We start from the raw sequence: 24340 nt of genomic DNA, 5'->3' as shown, positions 1-24340 counted from the left end.
CTGTGGCCTAGGCTGTCGAGTACTCTCTATACCGTCTTCGAAATACTCTGCATATCTCACGAGGACTGTATCCAGCACGGCCCGCTTAGCCATGACTGGGAGGAGAAGCAGTACGAGTACGAAGCCGAGATAGACTACGGGGTTTCCACCAAATGTGCATACCAACTGCATTGTCTTTGGCTGGACTACGGTGATGGTAAGCTCCAACCTCAACGATCTCACTTAAGATTGGAAGAAAGCCTCTAATGTGTACTCGACCAATGTAGGATTCCCCTTTGAAAAGAGATACGGGCCCTCGCAACTCCAAGAGAACATCCAGAATTAATGTCGCGGATCGATCATTTCATAAATCGCGCGCCGGCTATGCTGTGCGGTCGTGGCTTCGACAGTGAGTTGTCCCGTCACACCAATTTATTTTGCCCTTGACTATACTGACACTAAGTAGGTCGGTCTGATATCGAGCGATGGCAGATAGTCTCGGGGTCATTTACCTAGATGTATATGTTCTAAACCTAGACTCGGCAGCAGTGGTCACCTGTATATTCGTCATCAGTAGAAGCAGGTCCCTCACCGTCTGCCATAATTGAACCACGGTGAGATCACTGTTGAATACTCGTCCATACATTACTCTGTAAATTCGTAGAAGTACTTAAGCACACGACCCACTACACCAAGCTAGTGGAATAATTCGCCCCCCCCCCCGGGTTCGTCAGCAGGGTCAAACTCAAGCGAGTCAACCAACGCAGATCCCCCTCACGTGTGAGCTTCGTGTGGAGAACATCCCCTGCTTACACGGAGTATTGTTCAGCAACTCAAACAACCTCGGCTTCTATCTCTTGCTTATATTATTACTCTATCCTCTCCATCTCATCTTGAACTGTCAACATAACTTACTGCCATCATGCCGAAAAACTACGGAGAATACCAAACAGAGATCTACGGCCAAGGCGCCCTGATGGGCCTGAAGCCGAACGTCACCACTGACCCGCGCTTACTGGAAGAGCAGGCCCGGAAGGCTTTAAGCGAGATCTCCTACAATTATGTCGCTGGAGGGGCTGGGGAGAAGGCTACGATGGATAGTAACCGTCTGGCGTTTCGGCAGTGGAAGCTGTAGGTTTCCCTCTTCCTCGGCGCTACGTAGGACATGGACTGATCGATGTATACAGGATCCCAAAGATGCTGCGGAAGGTGAGTATAAGCCCTATCCAGTCTCACCTCTCGGATGATTCTCAAAGAGTCTACTCTTAGATGGATAAACAAGACCTAAGCGTGAACCTCTTCGGCCAACACTACCCAACACCCCTAATCATGGCCCCAGTCGGCGTCCAAGGCCTATTCCACGCAGACAAGGAAACAGGCCTTGCAGAGGTCTGCGCTGAAACAGAGGTGCCATATACGCTCAGCACAGCAAGCACAAGCTCCATCGAAGAAGTCGCAACCGCAAACGGAGACGGCAAGCGGTGGTTCCAGCTCTACTGGCCCGGCGACGACGAGATCACGCTCTCACTACTAAAGCGGGCGAAGGAGAACGGGTACTCCGTCCTCGTGGTGACATTAGACACCTGGTCTCTGTCCTGGCGACCGGCAGACCTCGACAATGCTTACATCCCGTTCATCCGTGGGGTCGGGAACCAGATCGGTTTCTCGGACCCATCATTCCGCGCGAAGTTCGAGAGAGAGAGTGGTGGGAAAGTTGAGGATGATGTTGTTGGTGCGTCGCGGGCTTGGATTGGTAATGTGTTGTCTGCAGAGCCGCACGTCTGGAGCCAGGTTTCGTTTCTGCGGAAGAACTGGGATGGCCCGCTTGTGCTCAAGGGGATTCAGCATGTTGATGATGCGAAGCTTGCGCTTGAGGCTGGGTGTGATGGGATCGTTGTTTCAAATCACGGGGGTATGACTGGCCTTCTCCCTATACGCTTTGCCACCTGGCTTGGCTGCATGCTAACTCGTCGTAGGTCGTCAGGTCGATGGGGCTATTGCCTCCTTGGAGGTGCTCCCGGAGATTGTTGATGCAGTCGGTGATAAATTGACTGTGCTCTTCGACTCTGGGATCCGGACTGGTGTCGATATCATCAAGGCCCTATGTCTAGGAGCCAAGGGCGTCTTGGTCGGGAGGCCAGTGATCTATGGCTTATCAGTTGATGGCAAGAATGGCGCCAAAGCCATTCTCAAGGGTCTTCAGGCCGATCTGTGGCAGAGCATGTCATTGGCCGGGATCTGTACCGTGGCAGAGTGCACTAGCGACAAAATCAGGAAAATCCAGTATTCTGGCGATACGAAGGCCATGTTGTGATACCAGCCAGTGCTGTCTTCTAGATATATATGTTTCGGACCTAGCCGGACATCGAACCACAAGAACATGTGTTGATCAAGAGAGATAAGGATAAATAGCATATACCTCAACTAGTAAGGACCTAGTGATCTTAAGTCGTTTAAAGTTGGGCGCATGATTATTGTTTGCGGAGTTTTGTTGGGGAAACACGGGGATGAATCACATGCCCCTCAACCCTTGCAATGCCTGTGATGTGAATGGTCACTTGCCAGCTGAGTCTTCTGACGCAACCAACACATCTAGGCCTGAATCTTGTATTGTGGCCCTTCCATCATCATTTAAATGTTGACATTTATTCGTCTTTACCCTATGGCTCAGGGACGTCTCATTGAAAAACGCTGAACGTTCGGGAGCCGATTTTGGTGATTACGTCAATGGCTCGCGATGCCTAGATTACTAGGCTGGGGACCAAGCTCTAAAGAAAACGATGTCGAAGCTAACGGATCGGACACCCATGGAGGCGCAAGCCATGTACCTGCATCTTCAGGCACATCCCTACTTCCGAGGCCAGTTGCGTCTTTGGTGTCGCTCTTCGCCCAGTCTACTTCTCTGTCGCTGCGGGTAGGAACCTATGTCGGCGGAGTCGCTTTAGACGGGGCAAGGGTCACGACGCTGACCGGATTAGAACTCAGTCGGACCGTCATTGAGGGAATCCTAACAAGGGCCGGGCGAGATGTTGCTGTTCGAAGCAGCGGGGGTCATGGAAAGGCGGAAGCCGAGTCTATACTCGAGAGAAGTGTATGCCTTTATTGGATTTCATTTGCGCACCATGTGCTAACCTGACAATCAGTTGGCTGCCTTGCACACGACAATAACTTCCGCGTCGTTCTTTGCCGCTGCATCCTTCCACTTCTCTTCCACCACGCTTTCGTCCGCCTCGAACATGTCCCAAGCGCTCTTATCGACACTCGATGCTATCCTTGGGTCCACGGAGTCGTCGAGAGCGATCGCGGCCATTATAACCCTCATCCGCAAGGAGTTCAGTGACCAAAGTGTTGAAACAGGCTCGGAAAGAGTCGGCGTGAGCGACCTCCTGGTCGGAACTATTGGGTTCGTGATGCTCCAGCGATGGGGAAGGAAGAACACGGAGAGACAGATCCGCCTCAGCGGTGGGCTAGAGCCTATATGGGACGTTGTTATCCTTGACAACGGCATCCGAGCGGATGTCCTTGATATGCATGAGATACAGCCTGTGAGCCGGCCTGAACTTAGGCGGAGCGGGTCAAGACGATCTTCGTTCATATCTCCTGAGAACGCAGAGGAAGAATTCGATGTGGTGGAACGTCCAGAAAGCGCAATTGACGATTCAGAGCCGCCTTCTATCATCCTGCCAGATGTTCAGCATGATATATCCGACGAAGAGATTCGAATGTACATTATGAAGCAGCTTCCTCGGGGCTGCCGCGCTTCGATCAAGACAGACTCTGTCACCGCGCAGACCATCACTGTGAACGTTTACGACGACGATGGTGGGGAAATTGCTGCGCCACCTGGGACCATGGTTGTAGAAGAAAGGTTCCATCACGACGCTCACGATGGCAGCAGGGGTTCAACAGGCCGGCAGGTTCCAAAGCATACTATCGTATTCCGAACCGCGTTCAATAAGTCACAGAGTGCTGATGTCAGGCCGCCGTCAAGGCACCTCGTCGGTACACGAGAAACAGCCAACGATTCTAATGATGGTCACAATCACATATTATCCGACGATTCTACGGTCGACGTTAGTTTAGAGATTGCAGATACCAGCCGAGATAGGGAGCCCAAACGTCAGAAGCTAGATATCGACCAAATAATGCAGGTATCCCCTGTCATACATGGTTCGGGTTTCGATACTTCCGCCGGAGAACCGCCGCGACCAGCCAAACAAGTGTCGGGCACATTTGGCAGAGGCTCGTTCACGAAGTTTGCTCAAAGGGTCAAGACTGGCGCAAGCGAGAAGAACGATCAGTCGAAAAAGCCATCGTTACGGTTGCCTTTCCAACAGTCCAACTCTCAATTGACGCCCGCCGGCTCGAAACAGAACAATAAGTCCAGAGCGGCTACAACAGAAAGAAAATCTTCCGCACAGGCGCAACCAGAAAAGCAAATCCGGCAGGCCAAAACAGGAAAATCGAGCGTTCCTTCTAAAAGCGAAACGTTGCCCCTCACCGCGAATAGAGGAGTCCCGAGGACCGTACCGCAAACCCATCGAGCATCCCATAGCCCAAGCACAAATGGCCGTACTACGGGTGCTAGAGGCGATTACTATAGGGTGCACGAAAAGAGCCAAGAATCTTATATGATGCGGACTGACACCTATTCTCCAACGCCAGAATGCCGGCCACGTTCACCCGCAGCGGCAAGAGCTCCTGTCCGCAGCAGTAGCTCGTTGTCTCTCACACGGTCGGAGTCGGAAACGACCGTCAATCTTCTCCCTGATAGACGACCAAACTCTGGTCACCGAAGGTCTAAATCCTACACGGCCAGTATATACTCCCTGGCAACGGCCGGGTCCGATACTTCACTGGTGCTGGCCCATCGGACACGAAAAAGCGCATACGATGATGCTTCGACTATTCAAGCGCTCAACAGAGACGGTCATGTCCCAGGGATATTCCCCAAACGGCATTTTGTTCGCAATATCAGACGTTTCTGTCGATTTGCGTCTGCAACCTATGGAGCTAGCGCTCTCCAGGTCATGGGCTTACCCCGGGAGCCGAAGGGACCAAATCGCGATGACATCCACAGTCAGGAGCATAACGACTTCTCCCACCACACGGGACTGCCCGCGTCTACCATTCTTCTTTCCTCATACGTCGATCCTGCTGGCGGATCCAACGCTGCCGGTGAGACTGAAAGCGGTTTTCCCCTCGTTCATTACCTATTCCTAGACCACGAGTCAAAAGCCGTCGTTTTGGCACTGAGAGGAACATGGGGCTTTGAGGATGTTCTGACGGATATGACTTGCGAATATGATGATTTGGAGTGGCAAGGGAAAAACTGGAAAGTCCACAAGGGGATGCATGCTTCCTCGAAACATCTTTTGATGGGAGGTGGAAGAAGGGTCATGATCACGATCCGAGCCGCATTGGAAGAATTCCCTGACTATGGGGTTGTCCTGTGTGGTCATTCGCTAGGAGGGGGTGTGGCCGCACTTCTTGCGACGATGATATCCGAACCGACTAGCGAGGCATCGCTGGTGTCGTTCACAACCACCTCTCAATCAGACGGAAAACTGCTCCTCCAAAGTGCCAGAGAAACCGGCGATCCTCACGCCGCGTGTTATCTTCCTCCTGGACGCCCTATCCATGTCTATGCATATGGACCACCCGCGGCCATGTCACCATTCCTCCGCCGTGCTACACGTGGGCTGGTAACCACTATAGTGAACGGTCAGGACGTGGTTCCTAGCCTTTCTCTCGGCATACTGCACGACTTGCATACAACATCATTGGCGTTCAAGGGTGATACGTCCGAGGCTAAATCCAACGTCCGCCATCGAGTTTGGGAGAATCTGCGTCAAAGTATAGTCAACAAATTCTATGTTCACGATACGCCAATGCTCCTGAATGCTGGTGATGGTTTGGGAGAAGACGCCTGGGCATGGAGAACCCTGAAGTCTCTCAGGGAAGCCATGTGCGCGCCCAAATTAGTACCTCCCGGGGAAGTTTTCGTGGTTGAGACGATGCGGGTGTTGCAGCGGAGTGCCTTTACCTCCGATATGGGTGAAGATGGCTCCCCGCGGCTGGGTCGACCAGCAACCAGAGTGCAACTGAAGTTCATTCGAGACGTTGAATCACGATTTGGAGAGTTGCGGTTTGGCTCTGGAATGTTCAGTGACCATAATCCGGCAAGATACGAAGCTAGCCTCGTGGCTCTCACACGCGGCATTTTGGATGATTGATGCGCCATGACCAATCTTTGACTCGATTTCAGATTGCATATACACTTCTCTTGAAGATGTCATTCTTTCAGATCTATAAACAATTCCTGGATATTTATTCTCTTCTGTTAGTTCTTGGATGGAGACTGAGCGAACCTGTAAATACCCATTTGGATCTTCGAATTATATACTCCAAAATAAGAGTAGACTAGAATACAATTTTCCCGGTTACAAAAGTTGATCGTTGTAGCAACATTACTGGGGGCGGTGTCAGTGCATATCACGCCACTGATGGTGCAAGTCCAGCTCGCAACATGGGGACATCCACTGATTGGGGCATCCTTCTCGTCAAATGACCGGAAATGCAGGTACTGTGATCCCCTGATTCTGCCCTCAAACAAGGTTTTCGAGGCTGTCATACCCAACAGGTTTCCGGATGTGCCGGTAAATAGCTTGTATGCTACCGCAACCTGTTGGGCTCGACTAATCACGACGTTCCTTCTTTGGTAGATGCTCGAGCACAAAAAGCGACCAGCCGAGTTGGGTCATAACCTCAATCACCGGAGGGTCGGAGCGCCCTGAGGCCAATGCATCGGCATGGAAAGAGTGCATTGGCGCAACCACTGGTTGATTAATCCGATTGTAGAATTATTGAACGTCCAATTCCCATCATACTCGCTTATTGTCGATGCCCTTTTGCTTCCGCTCTTCGATCCTGGCGTCCAAGTCTTGCATCTGCCTCTCAACGAGCTCTTTCTTTCCCATAAGGACCTGTCGCGTGTTCTGGAGGGCCGCAATTCGCTCGTCAAATGTGACTTCACGAGCCTTTTGCGTATGCTATACCAATTGTTAGATCTTGGGCGTGAAGCTTCGTTGTAAATAACTACTCACTTGAGAAACCTCTTGTTGCGTCTTCAGTCCTGCACCGTAGAGCGTCCCCGCAATCGTAATCGCAGTAACAGCACCGGTCAGAACCAGCTTCTTGAATTTTTGCGGCGAATTGAGAATAGACATATTTCTTCCCATTGTTGACCTGATTCTCTGTCGCAAAGCAGCGCCAAGTCCGCCCAAGTCAACCGAAAATCACCGCGACCGCTCAAATCTGCCGTATTCCACCGCCTACCAACTCCGGAACTAGATTGATTCCTAGCGCGTCGCGTCCACGAGATCCATCCCGATTCCCGAAGAAGCATCTCCGCAACAAAGAAAAGTGACACAAAGAAAGAGAAGTCGCCCTCAATGGCGAGGTGACCCCGACAATACCCAACCTTGTCTGTACCTCATGTGAGGTGACCTTCGTCAAGACAGTCACTTCTGTCAAAAGTACCGAAAATGCCGTCTAGCATCCCTCAGCGCCGCCGGCGCTCCGACACGGAGAGCGACGATGCCGAGTCTGCGTCTGCGTCGTCGTCGATGTCTTCCCCCGCCCCCGCCTCTGCGAGCGCCAGCAAGCGACCTAGGTTAGAGACAGAAGGCGAGTCAGACCGTGATTCTTCTGAAGAGACGTCCCAATCTCAAGCCGAATCCGAATCTGAACGCGAACGCGAACGCGAACCCGAACCCGAAAACGAGGAACAAGATGAGGATGGCAGTGAAGGGGGTGAGTCTGGGTCCCAGGCCTCTAGCCAGGAGAGTGAGAAAACCGGTGCGAGTCAGAGCCAAGGGCCTTCTCAGAGCCAGGGTCCTGCGAGGCCGATAGCGACCGGTCAGAATGGTGTGTGGACGCAAGGAACGTCGCAGGAGGGGTACAAGCCCGGGGCTATCGTGCGGATCAAAGTCAAGGACTTCGTGACGTATACGGAGGCTGAATTCTTCCCTGGTCCAAAGCTGAATATGGTTATCGGCCCTAATGGAACGGGGAAAAGTACGCTTGTTTGTGCGATCTGTCTTGGGCTAGGCTGGGGACCTGTGGTATGTGCAAGTTGATTGGTTTACGTATGGCCTGGATACTGATGGTTCTTGGTTGTGCTATAGCATCTAGGCCGCGCGAAAGAAATCGGCGAATTCGTCAAGCATGGATGCAACGAGGCGACAATCGAGATCGAGCTTGCTGGTGGCCCCAAACACCGCGTGAACCCCGTCGTGGTCCGTACCATCAAGCGAGAAGGCAACAAAACTTTTTGGATGTTGAACGGGAAGACAGCTACTGGGAAGGACGTGCTCAAGCTTGCGCAGTCGTTCGCTATTCAAGTCGACAACCTATGCCAATTCCTGCCGCAGGATAAAGTTAGCGAATTCGCTGCTCTTTCACCAATAGATCTCCTTCATTCGACTCAGAGAGCGGCCGGCGGAGCGAAGATGGTTGAGTTACACGGGAATCTAAAGAGCTTACGGGCAGAGCAGAAGAAACTCGAATCAAATAATCAGCACGAGAAGGAACAGCTTGCCAATCTGGAAAGTCGACAAGAAATGCAACGCGCTGACGTCGAGCGGATGCGCCAAAGAACACAGATCATGAGGAGGATTGAACTACTAGAACAGATTCGTCCATTGGTCATTTACAAAGACCTGGTCAAGCATTTGAAGGCCCTGCAGAATGAGCGAAATACTTGTCAACAAGAACTTGAAGTCCTAGAGGCACAATTGAAGCCTGTGATGAGATCCAGTGAGCTGAAGAAGGAGTATTGTATGCAACTGGATGCCGTGGTGAAGCACAAACAGCGGGCTGTTGACCGGGCAGACAGAGCGGCGCAGGAACTCAATAGGAAAATTGAGACTTACGAAGGAAGCATGAAGCAACTGGATGCCGAAATTGAGGCCGAGAAAAAGAGTGCTCTGAAGTATAGGCAGGAAGGGGGTAAAATTGTCCAGAGCATCCGATCGTTTAAGCGACAAATGGATGATGAACCTGTGGAGTTTGACGCAGAGTCGTACAATGAGCAGATTGTAAGTGCATTCGAGCTATACATGATATGAGCATGTTACTAATCACGATGTGATAAGAGAGAAAAACGACATGAGATACGAGATATAGAAGCCAAGGCAAAGGAGATTGGTGAACGACGACGGCCACTTCATGAGCAGCTCCACGAAACAGGCCAACGATTAAAGCAGACCGAGCAGCAACTAAAAAACCTCGATTCTCGCGCCGGACAGCAAGAGAGGAAACTGCAAGGCGCCTCCTCCGACTCCTACACGGCTTATAAGTGGCTCTTAGAGAACAAAGACAAGTTCGAGAACGAAGTATTCGGGCCACCGATTGTCACCTGCTCTATCAAAGACCCCAAATATGCCGACCATGTCGAGTCACTGTTGCAAAAATCGGACTTCACGTTCTTTACAGCCCAGAGTCGCGCAGATTTCAGGACACTACAAAAACACCTAATTCACGAAATGCGTCTCCATGATATCAGTCTTCGGACTTCTACTATTCCTTTAGCCAATCTCCGCTCACCAATGCAGGACAGTGAGCTGAGAGCATTGGGCTTCCAAGGTTGGGCCAGTGATTTCATTGATGGTCCGGAACCTGTGGTTGCGTCGCTGGTTAGCGAAAAGCTGCTTCATCAAACGCCGGTTAGCTTAAGGGATATTTCCGATGAAACTTATGCGAGTTTGGAGCGCGGTGGCTCGATCTCCTCTTGGGTTGCTGGTAAACAGTCTTACCAAATCACTCGACGACGAGAGTACGGGCCCGGGGCTACATCTACACGCGTGAGACAAGTACGGCCAGCGAAGGTCTGGACATCTCAACCTGTTGATATATCGGCAAAGACCGGGATGCAGCGAGCGATTCAAGAGCTCAAGAGTGATCACAAGGAGATTCAAGAGAGGATTGAGTCGGATAAGGCACGCCTGTCTCAGTTGAAAGATCAGATAGAGACAGTCCGGGCGGACAGGGTTAGTGGGCCATTTCAATGACGCTCGGTCAGATTGACTAACTTGATGAGTAGGACAAACTTGAACACGAAAAGAATGCTAAACAAACCGCCCACACCCAATGGAGGGCCCTCCCAGAAAAGATCCGTGAGTCATCTACTCCTACCCGATCTATTAACCGATCGCTGACAATACGCGATAGGCCAGCTGGAAGCCAAGAAAGACGCTCACGAAGCTGCTTTTGGCAAGATCAAGGCCAACTTGCTCAGTATCCGCCATAACCAGGACAAGTTGTCTGTTGAGAAGGCTGATGCTGTCTCTAAATATGCGGTATGAACATCACGACCGAATGCGAATGAAACTAATTATAGATAGGATGCTGTTGAGAAGCTCCGTGAAGCGCACGAGGAAGTGATCAAATTGTCGTTATGGAAGATCGAGGGAGTCTCAGACTGGGAAGCTCTGAAACTCCGCAATCGTGAATACGAGGACAGGCTTAACGCAAAGAGGGACGAGCTAAAGGAATTGTCTGAACAAGTCCGAGAAAAGGGAGATGAATCCAAGAAGATGGGCAGAGAGGCAAAGCGGCTTTCGGAAAAAGCCAAAGATGAGCCCGACTTGCATGAAATAGCAAGGGATGCGTTAACTAATAGTCTAAGTCCGGAAGGACTGGACGCAGAAATCGACTCAGAACAGGCCCGCCTCGAGTTCACGCACGGAGGGCCCAGCAACGTGGTCGAAGAGTTCGAAGAGCGCGAACGGCAAATCAACAAACTCCGCAGGCGCCTCGCCGACTTCGAAACAAAGCTCAAGGACTTCAACGACGCCATCGCCGAAGTCAGGGGCAAATGGGAGCCCGAACTAGACGCTATCATCCAGAGCGTCAGCGACGCCTTCTCCGACTCCTTCGCCCGCATCGGCTGCGCCGGTTCCGTACAGCTAGATAAAGCAGGCGAGGTCGGACCAGACGGGCAGCAAACAGACACCGACTTCGACCAGTGGTCCATCCAGATCTGGGTCAAGTTCCGCGAGCACGAGAACCTATCCCTCCTCGACTCGCACCGGCAATCCGGCGGCGAGCGAGCCGTCAGCACAATCTTCTACCTCATGGCCCTGCAATCCCTCTCCGCCTCGCCATTCCGCGTCGTCGACGAGATTAACCAGGGTATGGACCCGCGCAACGAACGCATGGTGCACGGGCGCCTTGTCGAAATCGCCTGCGCTCCCAGCGGCGGGGGCGGCGGCGGCGGCCAGTACTTCCTCATCACGCCGAAGCTGCTTAGCGGCCTCGTCTATAAGCCCGGTATGCGGGTCCTGTGTATCGTCTCCGGCGAACACATGCCCAAGAACCACAACCTCATTGACTTTGGCGCGGCGGTGCGGAACAGGCGTGCTCTTACGGCGCGGTCAAGAGGGGGACGGGGAGGCGGCGGGTCTATCGGCGGCGCTGGGCCGCGGTCTGTTGCTGCTTAGATGGACGTTCTTTCCTTCATTCTTATCGTCTATTTCTTACTAGCCGTATATCCCTTCGATGCGATTCAGTCTGGTGTTGTGTTTTCCGGCGAGGGGCGTGAGGGTAAAGGTCGCTTCGGGTCGGGGGGAGTTGTTGCTGCTCTCTGTATTTACGTTCAATTCTTGTGCATAGATAGGCCGTGATACCTGAACTTTTTGGGGCGTTATGAGAGATGATTTTTTGGAATGCATGTCAATTTCGAACATAGATAGAACCATTCGGATGTAAATAAGAGATTATTCGGGCTCTGTGGAGGAGTAAGACCTTGAAGGAGTTGAAGAGGCATGGAGCGTCTAGGGCAGCGAGTGTAGCAGACCTGACCTAGACTACCTAAGCTACCTCGGCTACTGAACGTCTTCAGGCACAGGGAGTATGAACTCAAAGCTAGTCTCTAAGTCTTTAAGTGCAGCAATGTCTACTACTTGACACCAGGAAGGTATTACAAGAAACCTTAAGTATAAAATATTTTCCTCTTTTTATTTCTCTTATTTTAATCTGATTCTTCTTGTCTTGTCTTGTATGTTTGTTTGTCTGAGGATAAGGTGAGAGAGATAAGGAAAAGGAGGTCATTCATATCACATCATCACTCGGAACAAAGGAAATGACACAAGAAAAAACATAAAATATAATGATATATATAAGATACCTTCCGAAGGGTATCTTCCAGCTAGAGAGCCCAGGGGCAAGACAAGACGCCGTTGCTCTGCTCGCTCTGTATGTATCCGTATCCAGCTCCAATATGCGATTTGACCTGGCCTAGTCTCGTTTGTCTTGAGGGTAAAGGGGGTTGGTGAATAGATATACATAGATAGAAGAGAAGGGGTAGGTGGAAGGCCAGGTATGTTTGGTATGAATGGTATTGAAGTCCAGATGATAAGACGATTCCTTGATCCCCGTGACACCGGTGCAATGAACATGAACAGAACATGAGAGGGTATCATGCGAAATAGATGAAGAAGCACAAGCACAAGCATACAAGCAGGCGATTAGTGTATGTTCATTTTTTTGGTGTATGTAAGGCGAGTGAAGTAGCTCGCTCTTTTGTTCTTTGGTGGCGAGGTGCAGCGAAGGCTCTAGACCATCGCAACAGCCCGGCCGGAGTGGCAGCCGCGCTCGTGGCGCTTCATGTTGCTCCGGACGCTGAAGGCCTTGCCGCATCCGGCGTGAGTGCAGCGGAAGGGCTTCTCGCCTGTGTGGCTGTGGCTGTGGATGCGCAGACTCGATGGCCGCGAGAAAGCCTTGTGGCATGTGCGGCAAATGTATCGGTCGTGGTTCTGTTGGTAGGCTGTGTTCGAGGAGGGAGGGAAGTAGTGGTGGTGCTGCCAGGCCGGTGTCACGGGCGAGATCATGGGCTGCTGGTGTGATTGCGGAGGAGGAGCTTGGTATGTGCCTGCGGATGCTGGGCGCTGGTGCTGGTGCTGGTAGTACATTGCTGTGGAAGGCGAGGGCTCGACGGGTGAGGAGTAAGAGGGAGCCACGCTAGGTGCGGGAGAAGCGTAGGGTCCGTGTCCGTGGTGCTGGTGGTGGACGGAGCCTTGGCTAGAGATGGAGGAGCGGTCGGTTGGGCTGGGAAGGCCCGGCATAGAGACTGGGAGCGCCGGTGGTTGCGGGTACTCGGTCTTGATCATGGAGATGGAAGAGATGGAGCTGGAGGGGGAGTGGCCGGCGCTGTGGAAGCCGGAGCCGGGGCGCAATGGAGGAGTGGGTGGGAGGCGGATGGGAGCTGCGGCGGCGGAGTTCTTGTCGTAGACCTCGCGGTGCACTGGCGAGCTAAGCCGTTGGCGCTCTGCTGGTATGTTAGACTGCGCAAGATCGGATGAGCTGGAGGAAGTCATACTGGTTGCTTGTGTTGAGGCGCCGTCGGCGGTGTCGAGCAGCGCGGATATGGAAGGTAGTGAGCACTTGGAAGATCGGTCCTCAACTGGAGGAGATAGCGGCGCTTGTGTCCGTGTGAAGGTGTTTGCGGCGTAGAAGGTGCCGGGCTCAAAGGCCGGGGGGCTGTATCTTGACTTAACAGTCATAGCAGGCTCAGCGCCCGGTTGGGAGATGAGGTTGGCGAGGTCCATGGTGATATATGATGGATGTGATGTGTGAAGTAAGTGCAAGCGCCGGACCAGGTAGGTAAGAGGTAAGAGGTGGTGAGGGTGTAAGAAGTTTGTCTGGAAGCTCGACGGGAAGTGGACGGGATGGAGGGATTAAAGTAGGCAAAAACGTGGCGAGCAGGTAAGCATATAAGATGGAGACGGCGCTATCCCAAAGCCATCCAGATTGTATGTATGGAGTGGGGAGATGGAACAGGGGGGGAAGACAACGAGGTTTATAGTGCCAGGGCCGAGTAGAGATGATGGATGAGGTGGGGAGCAAATGAAAGAATTCAGAAAAATGACAAAATAAAATAACCCAAAGCATCATTTTGGCCGAGGATCTCCAAGGCTGATTCGCCGTCCGCCGTCGTGGAAATGACTCGGGAGGGTGGGCTTGAGCCTTGAGCCTTGGAGCCTTCTTGGGCTGTGGAGAGCAGCCGAGCCGAGCTGCTCTGCTCTGCTCTTTTTTATCGTGACAATACCGTCTGGTACTACTCGGTAATCTATTTTACTGCCAGGTGAGACTCCGGCCAAAGCTTAATTGATTGCTGCTGCGGATCGTGTATTTTACAAGCTGAGGTACACACTAGTAATCTTACGCTTCTATCCTTCAGCCAGGAACAGCAGCAGCGTCTGGTCTAGTCTGGTCTGCTTCATGTCTCACAGAAGAATTCTCTTTGTGTCGGATGTCTCGCAGCATCAGCATCAGCATCAGCATCAGCGCCAGCTCCATCGTCAGCAGTTCATCAGCTCCCTCGCTTGAATGGCTCTGAGCAACAGAGCCAGAAACCTCTGCGACTCGGCACAATCTCCTAGTGCAGATCCATCGATCTTCGCTACTGCTCCAACTTGCACCAAGCCGTGGCGAAGGCGCCCACCTTAGCCGGTGCTATTATTAATGGGCCTCGACGATCGCTGGTGGTCTTACCTGTCACAACGATCCCATCATGCCCCGTTAACGGCTGATCGTTGCCGCACGATCACGTCGTTGCGAGAACCTGATCTTGTTTCACCAGCCTGTCGATCGTTCGTCTGTTTCGACGCTTCGGGACGACCACGTCGAGGCCTGTACCACTCTACCTTTGTATGCTATACAGCCCATCCCGACGAGCTGCCCTCGACCTCGAGTCTTCACGATAGCTGCCGCATTCCACTGCCGACCCATGATCGACGCGTCCTGTCATCTTCCTTCGGCGATCAAGTGCGAAGCTCTGCTGGAGTCCTGGACAAACAAGGGGGGAGACTGTGCTTGGAATGGAAGTGCCTCCGTTCTCATCATCAACCAAGCCTCTGAAGCCGGATGGCAGGTCCAGCTTGGGCATAGACCAGGCTTGGCAAGCGCACCAGGAAGGGAATCTGGGAACGATTTCCATCGTTTTTGTGTCCTTCGCTTGGGGCCAAGCGGGCTAGCGCCGTGGGCGGACCGGAGATTATCGTGAGTGGAAACGATAAATCCAAAATAAAGGGGGCTCCTCTCCGGACCAAGGACCAAATAAGGTTAGTACCCCTGCTCCTCTGGCCAAGGACGAGCATCCGTATGACTATGATCGCTTCACATCCCTCATCATGACGTTGCCTATCTAGAGATGCGTTCAAGCTGACAGGCAATCTATCAAAGGGACTCCGGCGTAGCTATCGCCTTGGCCTCGTCTAAACGACCCCCGTGTTTGACAACCCCTTCCATGCTCGCTTACTCGTCCATTGTGATCGGCCGGCATACGACGAGGATACGACGTAGTCACAGACGCTTATACAATTTTTCGTTGTTTCGTAAGCTCGCACAGTCCAGGCCTTTGGGGGATTTCCACGAGTTCCTCCCTAGTGCGAGAGGGGCCAGCTGGCGTTATCCCTGGCTCGAGGCTTGGCTCTACCCAGGTTTTCTATCCACGAGCCTCGACCGCAACAGGCGATGGAGACGAGCAAACAGGCTCTGTGAACACGCACTAAAAGCAGATCATCAGCTCAAGAGCCGAGTCTCAGATTCTCAGTCATCACGCCCAGCATCATGGATATCCCTGTAGCATGCCATCCAAGGCATGGTGGTGACTGTTTCACCCTGCCTTGACGACGGACTCCGTTACTCGAGCGCGCAGCCTCGGCTTGCTGCTCTTTTCGTATGTCATTTCCGTGGGATATCCCGGCCATGATCGTCAGCATCCGCCTTCAACCGGCCTAGTGCCTGCCCAGCTGCAAAGGCCGCTCCCTTCGTGATCTCACACTTGGCGCTGTCAGGTGATTGGAAACATCACCCATTGGCCTGGCTCTTGGGTCGGATTCGTCCTAAAATGCTAGCTGTTGATCATGGAAATCTCGACATCTACCGATCTATATTCTACAGAGTATACATAATATCAGACTTGATACGGAGTAGATACCGCGCCTGCAAATTTTCTTTGTTCCGTCTGCAATTCTGCAGGCGCCGCAGCTGCGGCCGTGCTCGCTGCTTTGCATGGCAGAAGCAAAAAACGAAAAGAAAAAACAAAGAATGAAAGGATCCGGTCAACCATGTGTGACGATGGGTGTGCCCCCCCCCCCTCCCCCCCTCCAAACTCTATTAAACGATCTCGTGGAAGCGAAGCTCGCTGTCCAATCACCATCATCTTCGCCTTGCCTGCGTCAGCTGCATGACGGTCGCTATAATTATTATTCCTCCGACCGTCAGGCAGGAAACGTTGGCTCCAGTCTGGCAGTCTTCAAAGGCCCCATCGACTGTTGTATCGCTAATTGGCCTATCAAGTTCAAAATACCTCTGGAATGTTTCTGCCGTCCGTTCGACCCGGAGAGCTCCGTCCGGCTTTCACTGACTCGAGTCTTGAGGCGGCCTCGGGGAGGACACCAAAGATTTAACCTCCTCCGTAGACAGGCCCCGCAAAGTAGCCATCTCCAACGTCCAAGCACCAGGTGCTGTCGCGTCCATATGGAGCCATGAACGGGATCTGAAGGTCGAAGTGGACCAGAGCGCCGGGGAGGAAGAAGCTCCAGAAAAACGTGGGAAATTGCGCAAGCCGCGGCACAGACAGCGATCATGGATTCCGCAATCCAGATCCTTGGAGCAGAGTTACACAGCAGCGAGAGTTACACCACCAGCCTGGAGGAACGCGAAGAAGAAGCGAGGTCGCACAGGAATCAATGCCGAGCGGATTGAGCCGACGGCGTACATATGTATCATCCCTTTCAACTCGCAATGAATGCTCAATCGAGGGCGAGACATGTACATCCGGAGTACAAGGTTTCCTTCTGCGTCCATCACCCATGCGACCGAAAAAAGAAAACATCTCAGCCACTCACCGGTCATCATGGCACAAATATACGTTGGTTGGACAGGTTTAATGGCCCATTCACCAATTAGACACGCTGTGATTGTACGTCGTTTGCGAGTCTCGATCTACATAGGTTCAGATGTACACCAGCGGCAGTTTCCTATCAAACTACAACTGGCGCCGACGAGCATCTTGAGTCTCCACCCTCTAGGTGGACGATCACCATCACGGATCGCAGTAATCACCGGTAGTAGCAGCAGTAGTCAGGTACAGAAAGTACCCAAAATCCAGACCACTCGCGGACACATGTTTACAGTTTCCTCTTGCGGACGAACAAAGAGGTCTTACCTTGGGGCTTCAGCCAAGGTAGCGAGACACGAGGCCCGTACCAGATCTTCCTCGTAACCAGGGGATCCTTTTCCACGGAACAAGCACTCTTAAAGTCTGGATGATGTTCAGGCTGTGATCTTAGAGCCGTGCTTCGCTTATTCGCCAGCCAACCTAAAATTAAGATTACGCCTGCCATCGACTAGATTTCCGCTTTGGCAAATTTCCGACCGAGAGAGGAAGCAGAAGTCGATGGTCTTGACGTCAAATATTGGCCGATGGACCCTCCCGCAGACCCCATCTCGCCCAGAAATTCGGCTTCTCTTTATGAGGGAGCACAAAGCGATAGCGATACTTGAACCGAAAGGAAAGTTGAGATCTTGACGCGGTCCTTTGCAAGTCTCGAGGTGATCCTTCAGAAACACCAGGAGCGCGCGCATCAATTATCCGACCGACAGTTCGGGAAGGGCCAGAGCAAGCAATTCCGAGAGAAAACTAGATTGTGATGCGCGACGATCATTCCAACGCCTCAAACGTCCAGAGCACTGACCGCCGACCGCCGGCTTTAGTGCTCGGATGAACTACTGCAACTCGCTTGGCGGGCCGGTAATCATCTCGCCCTGCAAGTTCTCCCCGTCTCCAAGTCCAACCCCTGGCGGGCCTCGAGTGTGAATCAGGCCTAGTCATGCTCTGGATCTGATGAGATAATCAGACCTCGCTGGAGCCAGCTCCGAGACTATCGAGTATGAAACGCATTATTATTGCTGGCATAATAACCTCGGCAATCCCCCATGGTGATGCTGCCAATACGGGAAACATCTTATCTAAGGTCATGGTCCAAGCTCAAGGGGTTCCGTTCCATGTTGACGCTTGGGAAATGAGAAAGAAAGACAGTGCCAAGATCGAAAGCTCGAACGACAGTAAAGACAAGGATAGAACAATAATGCAAGATCGATCTTATGATCGAGTCTAAGCAGTTCTCGCTTGAAAACACCGCAACGGGTTAGGCCTCGCACGACCCAGGGATCGTACGGCAAAAACAAACCCTGTCGATTGTCCTCGTCGTCTGGCCGTTCGAAAAGGGCGAGCGGTCAGCTCAGTCACAGTATGATAGCCGTCGATCAGCGAGAAAAGCAAAGAGATGCTATCCCTGCCCAAGTTTCAGCGTTTCAGGAGCTGATCAGGAGACAGGCTAAACCTGTGCGGCCACGCGTGATGAGAAGATCATCGCAGCTCCTGCCACGCGCGACCGTAATACGGGATCGACGTCTCCCGCTTCCCCTTTTTCCGCTGCAGGCCCAATCACATTCCTTCGTTTCAGCTTCAGCATTGCCGTATCTGCGTCTGACTGTAACCGATGTTGCACAGAAGGACTCGATGACAAACGCATGGAGCGGTGGAGGCTGTATGCTGCGGATCACCATGCTGTTGTTCTGCAGACTCATTAATGTGGTACAGGTCGTGCAACAGTCTGTCTGAGCGGAATGCATTTCAGGCATGCTTTGCGTGGTGTCTGCGTTTTGTGATCGTACTCCGTACAACCCTGAAATGGGCCCATGGCAGTCTATTGTTTTGGCAAGTATACTCCGGGGCCTACGGAGTGCTAGGTATGCCTCAGCTGTAAGATAGGGATCGGAGGTGATAGTGACAACATGCACCCATCTGACTATCTGAGCTATCAAGTCGAAACACTACCTAGCCGAGGTGTCTAGACAACAGTCACAGTCGATCGTCATCAGAGAGCCTCCCTGCTTGCGCTCGGGGAGGTCGCGGCTCCCTTCGCCGAGGGCTTCGGTGGGTTCATGGAGGAGGCCAGGCAGTTAGGCAGCCAGGGGCTCGGAATCGGAACTCGACGAGAGGGCATCAAGGACGGTCACGAAACCGGCTTAGCCCTCGCCTAGAGAGTTCCAACGCTCACCCCCTGAAACACCGGGTCAAACCACCAACCACGCGTCCGGAGCATCGAACTGCTGGAACAAGCGCCCTTGCCATTCCATTCTGGCATAGCGCCGGCCCCCTAGCGTCGCCGCTGGAGTCTGGACCCTTGTGATTTCACGTGGCAGATTGTCGCGTCCGTCGCAGGCATACTTCGGCCCTTCCCGGGTTTGGCACCAAAGCCGATGCACTAATGCAGTCTGGTCTTAGGGTGTCGGTGTAATTTCCGGTACGCATTCCACGGAGTCCGTCCTGTATGGGTATGGGTATGGGTATGGGTATGGAGTATTCAGCTCAGCTGTGACCGACTCGCCGCTGAGAACCGCAGAAGCAAACACCCTTGAATGTTGGCAAAATGGCATCGCCATCCTAGGCATCTATCTGCTTATCAATCCTTTCATGCACTTGGCTTACTCGCTTTCTCTCACCGGCTCAGCGCCAAGTAAAGACTGTCTTGGCCGAACTCAACGCTCTGTACGCGGTATGTACGAGTGTAATCTCAATACGGACGTGCCTTTGTGTCTTGCTCTGTCGATCATCTATGTATAGGTACATTGTGTCACACACGGCTGCACATCCCACCACTATCGCTTGAAGGAAATAGGAGTGCATGTTCTGCATGCCGTCTATCTACTTCACACTGCAGGCTGCAGAGTGCAGCCTCGATTGCTGCAATTATTAATCCTCCGCCGCTCGCAAACGAGACTATTGGAGTCGTGATGGAGGACTATGTCCCGAGTATAGTACATTCCTGCCCCGATAGGAATCTCACCCGCGTCGGGCCCGACAAAGCCGCAACTTGCAAGTCAGCGGCGAGCGCAGCAAATATCCAGGGCCACAGGGCCACCGACTATAGCATCCTGTCACTCCAGTCAGTGTCAGTGTCATGACTCGACCCGCCCCAGCATCAATATCCAATATTCAATAGATTATGGAGCCCTGCTTAAGGTTTCGACGGCCGGTAGTATATACGAGTGTCACATCGTCGGCGGAACAAGAGGCAGATAGATTAACAACGGCTGCAACTGCAGGTGATGATGACGCTGCTATGAGGTGATGCTGATTATATTATATGCAGGTGCCAGGTTCCAGGAGCAAAGGGACAGGATCGGATCCATCGTCTACCGGTTTACTAGCCTGTCTCCGTACGCTCCTCCGAAGTCCGAGACTATAGTCGCGGAGGAGGCGAGTCATCCATCCTTTGCCCTTGCTTGATGGTGATTGCGAATGCGAGGGCGGGTATGCGAATCAGATAGATCATGATTGTTCCTGGCGTCTCCGTCTCTTTGCTTTTTTCTCGCTTACCAGAGGGAGCACTGGCATGACAATGACATGACACCACGGGCGCATGGGCCAACGCTGTGATCTGGGAGAAGAAGAAATGGGTTATCGTCTTGTGTAGGACTCGAACGACTGGTTTCGAGGCTTGGTTTTGTGCTAGAAGCTCCTGGGTGAGTGTGTGGCGGGCAGGCGTGCTATACGGAGGCTCAAAGTTCGTCCGAGACTCGGGCGGCAGGACCTGATGGATGGTATCGCATCGCAACGGTATGTTCAACCTCGTATACAGTGTAGGATTCGCGTGTATGATATTCAAAGCAATGTTGCTCTACTATAAAATGATTTACACATTGAACCGATTAGCTACGATGCGTTGTCCTGTAGTGGTGGTGTTGTTGTTTATGACGGTCTTCTATGCAAAACACAAAAATATATAACTTCACAGTGCTACATTCCGAGACCCTACAACCAACATACTCGCCACAGCAATTTGTCACCTAGATACCCCATACCCGCATGTATTTGAGATAACTACTGACTATGGAGACCCCGAGACCATCAAGAATCACCTCACACACCTTCTGAAAGAAAACTGTCATCACGAACTCTCATGATTCATGCCCCGAAGCTCAAGCTTCACCAGCTGAAGGCATGGTCTGTGGTCCATGGGAATGTGGGATTAATCAGCATGTACTGTGGGGCGTTACCAGCTTTCCATACTCCGTGCGCAGTTGCGCACCTCATGGGGCCAAGGGATTGCCATGCCATGCCATGCCATTCATTGTTCTCGCGTGGGTGTGGATGCGATGACGCTGGGAGGCGAGGCGAGCTGTATACTCAAGACGTATTCGTATGGTACGATGCTTCATGTGTACGGAGTATACAATCAGACGCCGCGACCGGAGGCGGAATGTGGCCGGAATGCAACACTGCAAATTAGCAGGGGGATCCTTTCAACAATCCCTAGGCGTGGCATGGCGTGGCATGGCATGGCATGGGAAAGCCCGCAAGCGCGAGCGCATGGCAAATGAGGCGGACCCGAATCCCTGGACCTTGGAAATTGATATGGATTGCTCCCCTGCGATGCGATGCCAATCGAATCGAATCAAAGCAAAGCGAAAACCGATAACGATATCATCTGATCTCGGTTCATCTGGTCAATAGCAGTTAGTGTGGATGGAGGTGTTACCCTGTACTCCGGGCACTCTTTTCACAATTCGATAATTCTCGCTGAAACCCTGTAGATATGTCATACTATGTTATGTCATGTACGACAGCGACGACGGCGGCGAGGGCGACAGCGAGCGAGCGGCGCCAAAATACGGAGTACCTCTTTCATCTCATTTATTCTCAGAGTTCAGCTTCGGGTTCGGGACGGGCACTGAGTCTACTGACTGGATTGGCCAGCTGACGAATAACCATACTCCGTGGCACTGCAGACGCGTGGTTGGGCGCCGGAGTATGTAGGCTGCAGAGCAGTAACAAAGGGACCAATCGCTCCGGCATGATCCCTGGGTTGTGCGTGGATTTGGCAATCTCAAGCGAAAGACAGCAGAGCATGGCATTGATTTGCGTGCCACACAGCAGACGTTGGACAGCACCCCCCACATTCTTCGTCAATGCATTTGGGTTGATTTGGCGAACCTTAGGGATAGCAAGATTAGACATGGAAGAATGAATCCGTGAACTATAATTGTATACCGAGACTGTCGGCCGCTTGTCGGCCGCCAGAGCGAGCGCCAGCGCGCCACAGGCTGTACACCGTATGTAATACCGTATTTCACTTACGACGGCCGTACTCGGCCGTGTTGAGTCTAGGCAAGCCAGTAGGGCACGAACTAGGGACCTGGATTATGGTTAATTATTGCCATTGCCATTGCCATGTGTCAAGGATCAGACCAGCATGCGACGAGCCAGGATCAGGACTCAGGAGTCAGGAAAGTGGCCGGCCGAATCAAGACCGGGGCCTAGTCTACTCCTAGGATCGGGCTTGGACTTGGAGAGACCAGGTTCGAGTTCGACTTGGAGGTTAGACCGCTCCAGAAGTCGGAGACGAACTGAACGGCTTCTGGCCATAGCTCCTACTCCTAGCCTCCTAGGCCTGCGCCGTCGCGCGCAGCAGCCCGGTGGTTTGGGTGTGGGTGGGACGTTTGTTGTTGGAGTACACGCAGCGGCGTATCCTGTTCAAGATTCCAGGCTCGGCAAAGTACTAGACATGGCGGTGTTGTGGCTGGTAGTACGGAACTTACATACAGCGTATGTTGTATGCTGTATGCTGTATCTAAGAGGCTTGATCTGAAGGTATTTGGTGTAACCTGAGGATCTGAAGATCTATACGGTGAAGAACCGACGACGCGAAGAGCAAGTCCCCCCGAGTGTGGCTCGCATAGCAGTCGCGAAGCGGAAATGTGTACGACAAAAGCAACGAGACTCAGCAGATCTCACACTCAGTTGATGCCTGGCTTGTCAGGAGTCAACGCAGCTGAACTTCTTTTGCTTCAGCGTAGCGTACTTACTCCGTACGTATGCGTAAGACAGTCGCACCAGCTAGCCCAATCCGTTATCGGTCTCCACAGCAGCAAAAGGGAAAAAAGAAAAAAAGAAGAAAAAGGCGAAGATCACCAGCGTGGCAGCTCGGAGCCTTACCAGAAGAGGCTTAACTGATTTGCCGTGCCGTGGGTAAGCTGTCCATGGACGAGGCCGAGGTTTAAGCGTGCTGGCTGGCGAATCAGGCACGGATGCTTTGATTCTGCTCGTATAATATAGTTTGGGGGGCCAATTCGACCGAAGGGGCTCCATCATCAGGTCCAGGAGGTCTCGGAGGGATCGACAACGGGGGACTTGCGCCAAATTAGACCCGTGCATCATCCTGCCAGGCCCAAGACCAGACCAAGACACACTCCTGGTTCTGGTTCTGGTTCTGGTTCCAGGCTGCGGTTCGGGGCTCCAGAGTCTCCAGTCTCAGTCTCCAGAGTCCAGACGGAGGTGTGTCCATACTGGATATTTCGAGGATAATCGGCTAAACGGGCTTTCATCGTGATTTTCTGGAAGGGCGGAACGGAAGCTGTCGTCGTGTTCAACCGTTCCAACGTCTTTTGCGCAAGGGCCAGGTACCTACTCAGTCGGGAGCCGGAAATATCGTATCCGTGTGACTGATCATCATCATCACTAAGCCATTGTTATGCAATGCAGGCAGCTTGCTTCTGTTTGTGATCTCAATAATGTGCATTGTGAGGGAGCAATAAACGCTCAAGCAGTAGCCCATGCGCCCGCAAACGGCTTTGACCCGCAATTTTCCGACGCAGCAGGGCCAGGGAGTGATTCGCATCTCAGCTAACCGGCCCAGCCACACAGATAGGAAGCTTAGCTGCCCAGATCCCAAAGGGTGCATTAGCTTCTCCAACGGACTGATAGCCGCTCGTCAGACAGGGGTTTGTGATCATGGGTCATATATTTAGATGTGATGAGGACTGCATTGAGGAATCACTGCTGTTTCAGCCCCTCTCTTACCGCTGGCAGTGGTTCGTCCACGGCCAGGAACTGGAATGAGCTCCGTGCGCGGCCATAACTGTGCTTTTCAGACTCGAGGTGCAGTAGAGCGCAAGCAAGCTGCACTGCTGGCATGCTGCAATCTGCAACAGGCTTGGCTGCTGTTCCGCCTGCACCATGTGATCATGGAGCATTCGCACTTGGCTGTGGCTGTTCTCTCTACTCTGTACTGTTGGTTTGCGCATGTTGTACTCCGTAAAGTCGTCCTGTCTCTGCCTATGCCACAGATGTGGACTACATAAGTGCAAACAGTCGGCTTGAAGCGACAACTGCTGCTAATACGGGCGTCGTCAGACCGACGATAATGTTGCAGGGGCCCAAAAGTTGAGTTATTTTCCAGCAGAGGGTAATTTGAAGATTGATCACCTGGCGAAACCCTCACTG

The 24340-nt window shown here is 52.5% G+C and overlaps 8 protein-coding genes across 8 annotated transcripts; 4 read left to right on the top strand and 4 right to left on the bottom strand.

The window, feature by feature from the left end:
- Positions 1-901: 901 nt before the first annotated feature.
- Positions 902-2805, top strand: BDW74DRAFT_185531 (lactate 2-monooxygenase; the record flags this gene model as incomplete). The annotated part of the gene is made up of 4 exons (XM_073731055.1): positions 902-1110; positions 1167-1188; positions 1249-1891; positions 1956-2805. The coding sequence occupies 4 exons, from the start codon at positions 902-904 to the stop codon at positions 2291-2293; spliced, it is 1212 nt and encodes a 403-aa protein (XP_073583349.1). The 3' UTR covers positions 2294-2805.
- On the top strand, positions 2368-6269 carry BDW74DRAFT_27154 (lipase family protein). The gene is made up of 2 exons (XM_073732376.1): positions 2368-3070; positions 3123-6269. Exons 1-2 carry the CDS (start codon positions 2717-2719, stop codon positions 6213-6215), a joined length of 3447 nt encoding a protein of 1148 aa, XP_073583348.1. The 5' UTR covers positions 2368-2716; the 3' UTR covers positions 6216-6269.
- A 147-nt stretch (positions 6270-6416) lies between these two features.
- Positions 6417-7219, bottom strand: BDW74DRAFT_154267 (uncharacterized protein). The gene is made up of 2 exons (XM_073724654.1): positions 7086-7219; positions 6417-7031 (listed from the first exon to the last, which is right to left on the bottom strand). The coding sequence occupies exons 1-2, from the start codon at positions 7206-7208 to the stop codon at positions 6864-6866; spliced, it is 291 nt and encodes a 96-aa protein (XP_073583347.1). The 5' UTR covers positions 7209-7219; the 3' UTR covers positions 6417-6863.
- Positions 7220-7447: 228 nt separating this feature from the next.
- BDW74DRAFT_154265 (DNA repair ATPase SMC5) lies at positions 7448-11850 on the top strand. Its single transcript, XM_073724653.1, has 6 exons — positions 7448-8105; positions 8169-9080; positions 9138-10031; positions 10085-10157; positions 10213-10340; positions 10386-11850. The coding sequence occupies exons 1-6, from the start codon at positions 7527-7529 to the stop codon at positions 11481-11483; spliced, it is 3684 nt and encodes a 1227-aa protein (XP_073583346.1). The 5' UTR covers positions 7448-7526; the 3' UTR covers positions 11484-11850.
- A 129-nt stretch (positions 11851-11979) lies between these two features.
- Positions 11980-13953, bottom strand: BDW74DRAFT_154264 (uncharacterized protein). The gene is made up of 2 exons (XM_073724652.1): positions 13361-13953; positions 11980-13309 (listed from the first exon to the last, which is right to left on the bottom strand). The coding sequence occupies exons 1-2, from the start codon at positions 13587-13589 to the stop codon at positions 12597-12599; spliced, it is 942 nt and encodes a 313-aa protein (XP_073583345.1). The 5' UTR covers positions 13590-13953; the 3' UTR covers positions 11980-12596.
- Positions 13954-22207: 8254 nt separating this feature from the next.
- Positions 22208-22830, top strand: BDW74DRAFT_27034 (uncharacterized protein). The gene has a single exon (XM_073732374.1). It carries the CDS (start codon positions 22311-22313, stop codon positions 22704-22706), a length of 396 nt encoding a protein of 131 aa, XP_073583344.1. The 5' UTR covers positions 22208-22310; the 3' UTR covers positions 22707-22830.
- A 378-nt stretch (positions 22831-23208) lies between these two features.
- BDW74DRAFT_178710 (uncharacterized protein) lies at positions 23209-23442 on the bottom strand (the record flags this gene model as incomplete). The annotated part of the gene is made up of 2 exons (XM_073729261.1): positions 23209-23247; positions 23308-23442. 2 exons carry the CDS (start codon positions 23440-23442, stop codon positions 23209-23211), a joined length of 174 nt encoding a protein of 57 aa, XP_073583343.1.
- BDW74DRAFT_27002 (uncharacterized protein) lies at positions 23401-23891 on the bottom strand. The gene has a single exon (XM_073732373.1). It carries the CDS (start codon positions 23796-23798, stop codon positions 23526-23528), a length of 273 nt encoding a protein of 90 aa, XP_073583342.1. The 5' UTR covers positions 23799-23891; the 3' UTR covers positions 23401-23525.
- Between the last annotated feature and the right edge of the window lie 449 nt (positions 23892-24340).

This window comes from Aspergillus multicolor, assembly GCF_047715735.1.
Source record: "Aspergillus multicolor strain CBS 133.54 unplaced genomic scaffold BDW74scaffold_14, whole genome shotgun sequence".
NCBI lineage: Eukaryota > Fungi > Ascomycota > Eurotiomycetes > Eurotiales > Aspergillaceae > Aspergillus > Aspergillus multicolor.
The sequence above is the reverse complement of the archived record's forward strand: the minus strand, read 5'-3'. Positions and strand labels throughout refer to the sequence as shown.

Coding starts and splice junctions, on each gene's coding strand:
- BDW74DRAFT_27154 (XM_073732376.1), top strand. CDS start 2,717: ATGCCTAGATTACTAGGCTGGGGACCAAGCTCTAAAGAAAACGATGTC. Junction 3,071..3,122: donor AGTCTATACTCGAGAGAAGT/GTATGCCTTTAT, acceptor CCTGACAATCAG/TTGGCTGCCTTGCACACGAC.
- BDW74DRAFT_154267 (XM_073724654.1), bottom strand. CDS start 7,208: ATGTCTATTCTCAATTCGCCGCAAAAATTCAAGAAGCTGGTTCTGACC. Junction 7,032..7,085: donor CGCAACAAGAGGTTTCTCAA/GTGAGTAGTTAT, acceptor CAATTGGTATAG/CATACGCAAAAGGCTCGTGA.
- BDW74DRAFT_154265 (XM_073724653.1), top strand. CDS start 7,527: ATGCCGTCTAGCATCCCTCAGCGCCGCCGGCGCTCCGACACGGAGAGC. Junction 8,106..8,168: donor GGCTAGGCTGGGGACCTGTG/GTATGTGCAAGT, acceptor GTTGTGCTATAG/CATCTAGGCCGCGCGAAAGA. Junction 10,158..10,212: donor GGCCCTCCCAGAAAAGATCC/GTGAGTCATCTA, acceptor AATACGCGATAG/GCCAGCTGGAAGCCAAGAAA.
- BDW74DRAFT_154264 (XM_073724652.1), bottom strand. CDS start 13,589: ATGGACCTCGCCAACCTCATCTCCCAACCGGGCGCTGAGCCTGCTATG. Junction 13,310..13,360: donor CGCCTCAACACAAGCAACCA/GTATGACTTCCT, acceptor ACATACCAGCAG/AGCGCCAACGGCTTAGCTCG.
- BDW74DRAFT_27034 (XM_073732374.1), top strand. CDS start 22,311: ATGCGACGAGCCAGGATCAGGACTCAGGAGTCAGGAAAGTGGCCGGCC.
- BDW74DRAFT_27002 (XM_073732373.1), bottom strand. CDS start 23,798: ATGCACCCTTTGGGATCTGGGCAGCTAAGCTTCCTATCTGTGTGGCTG.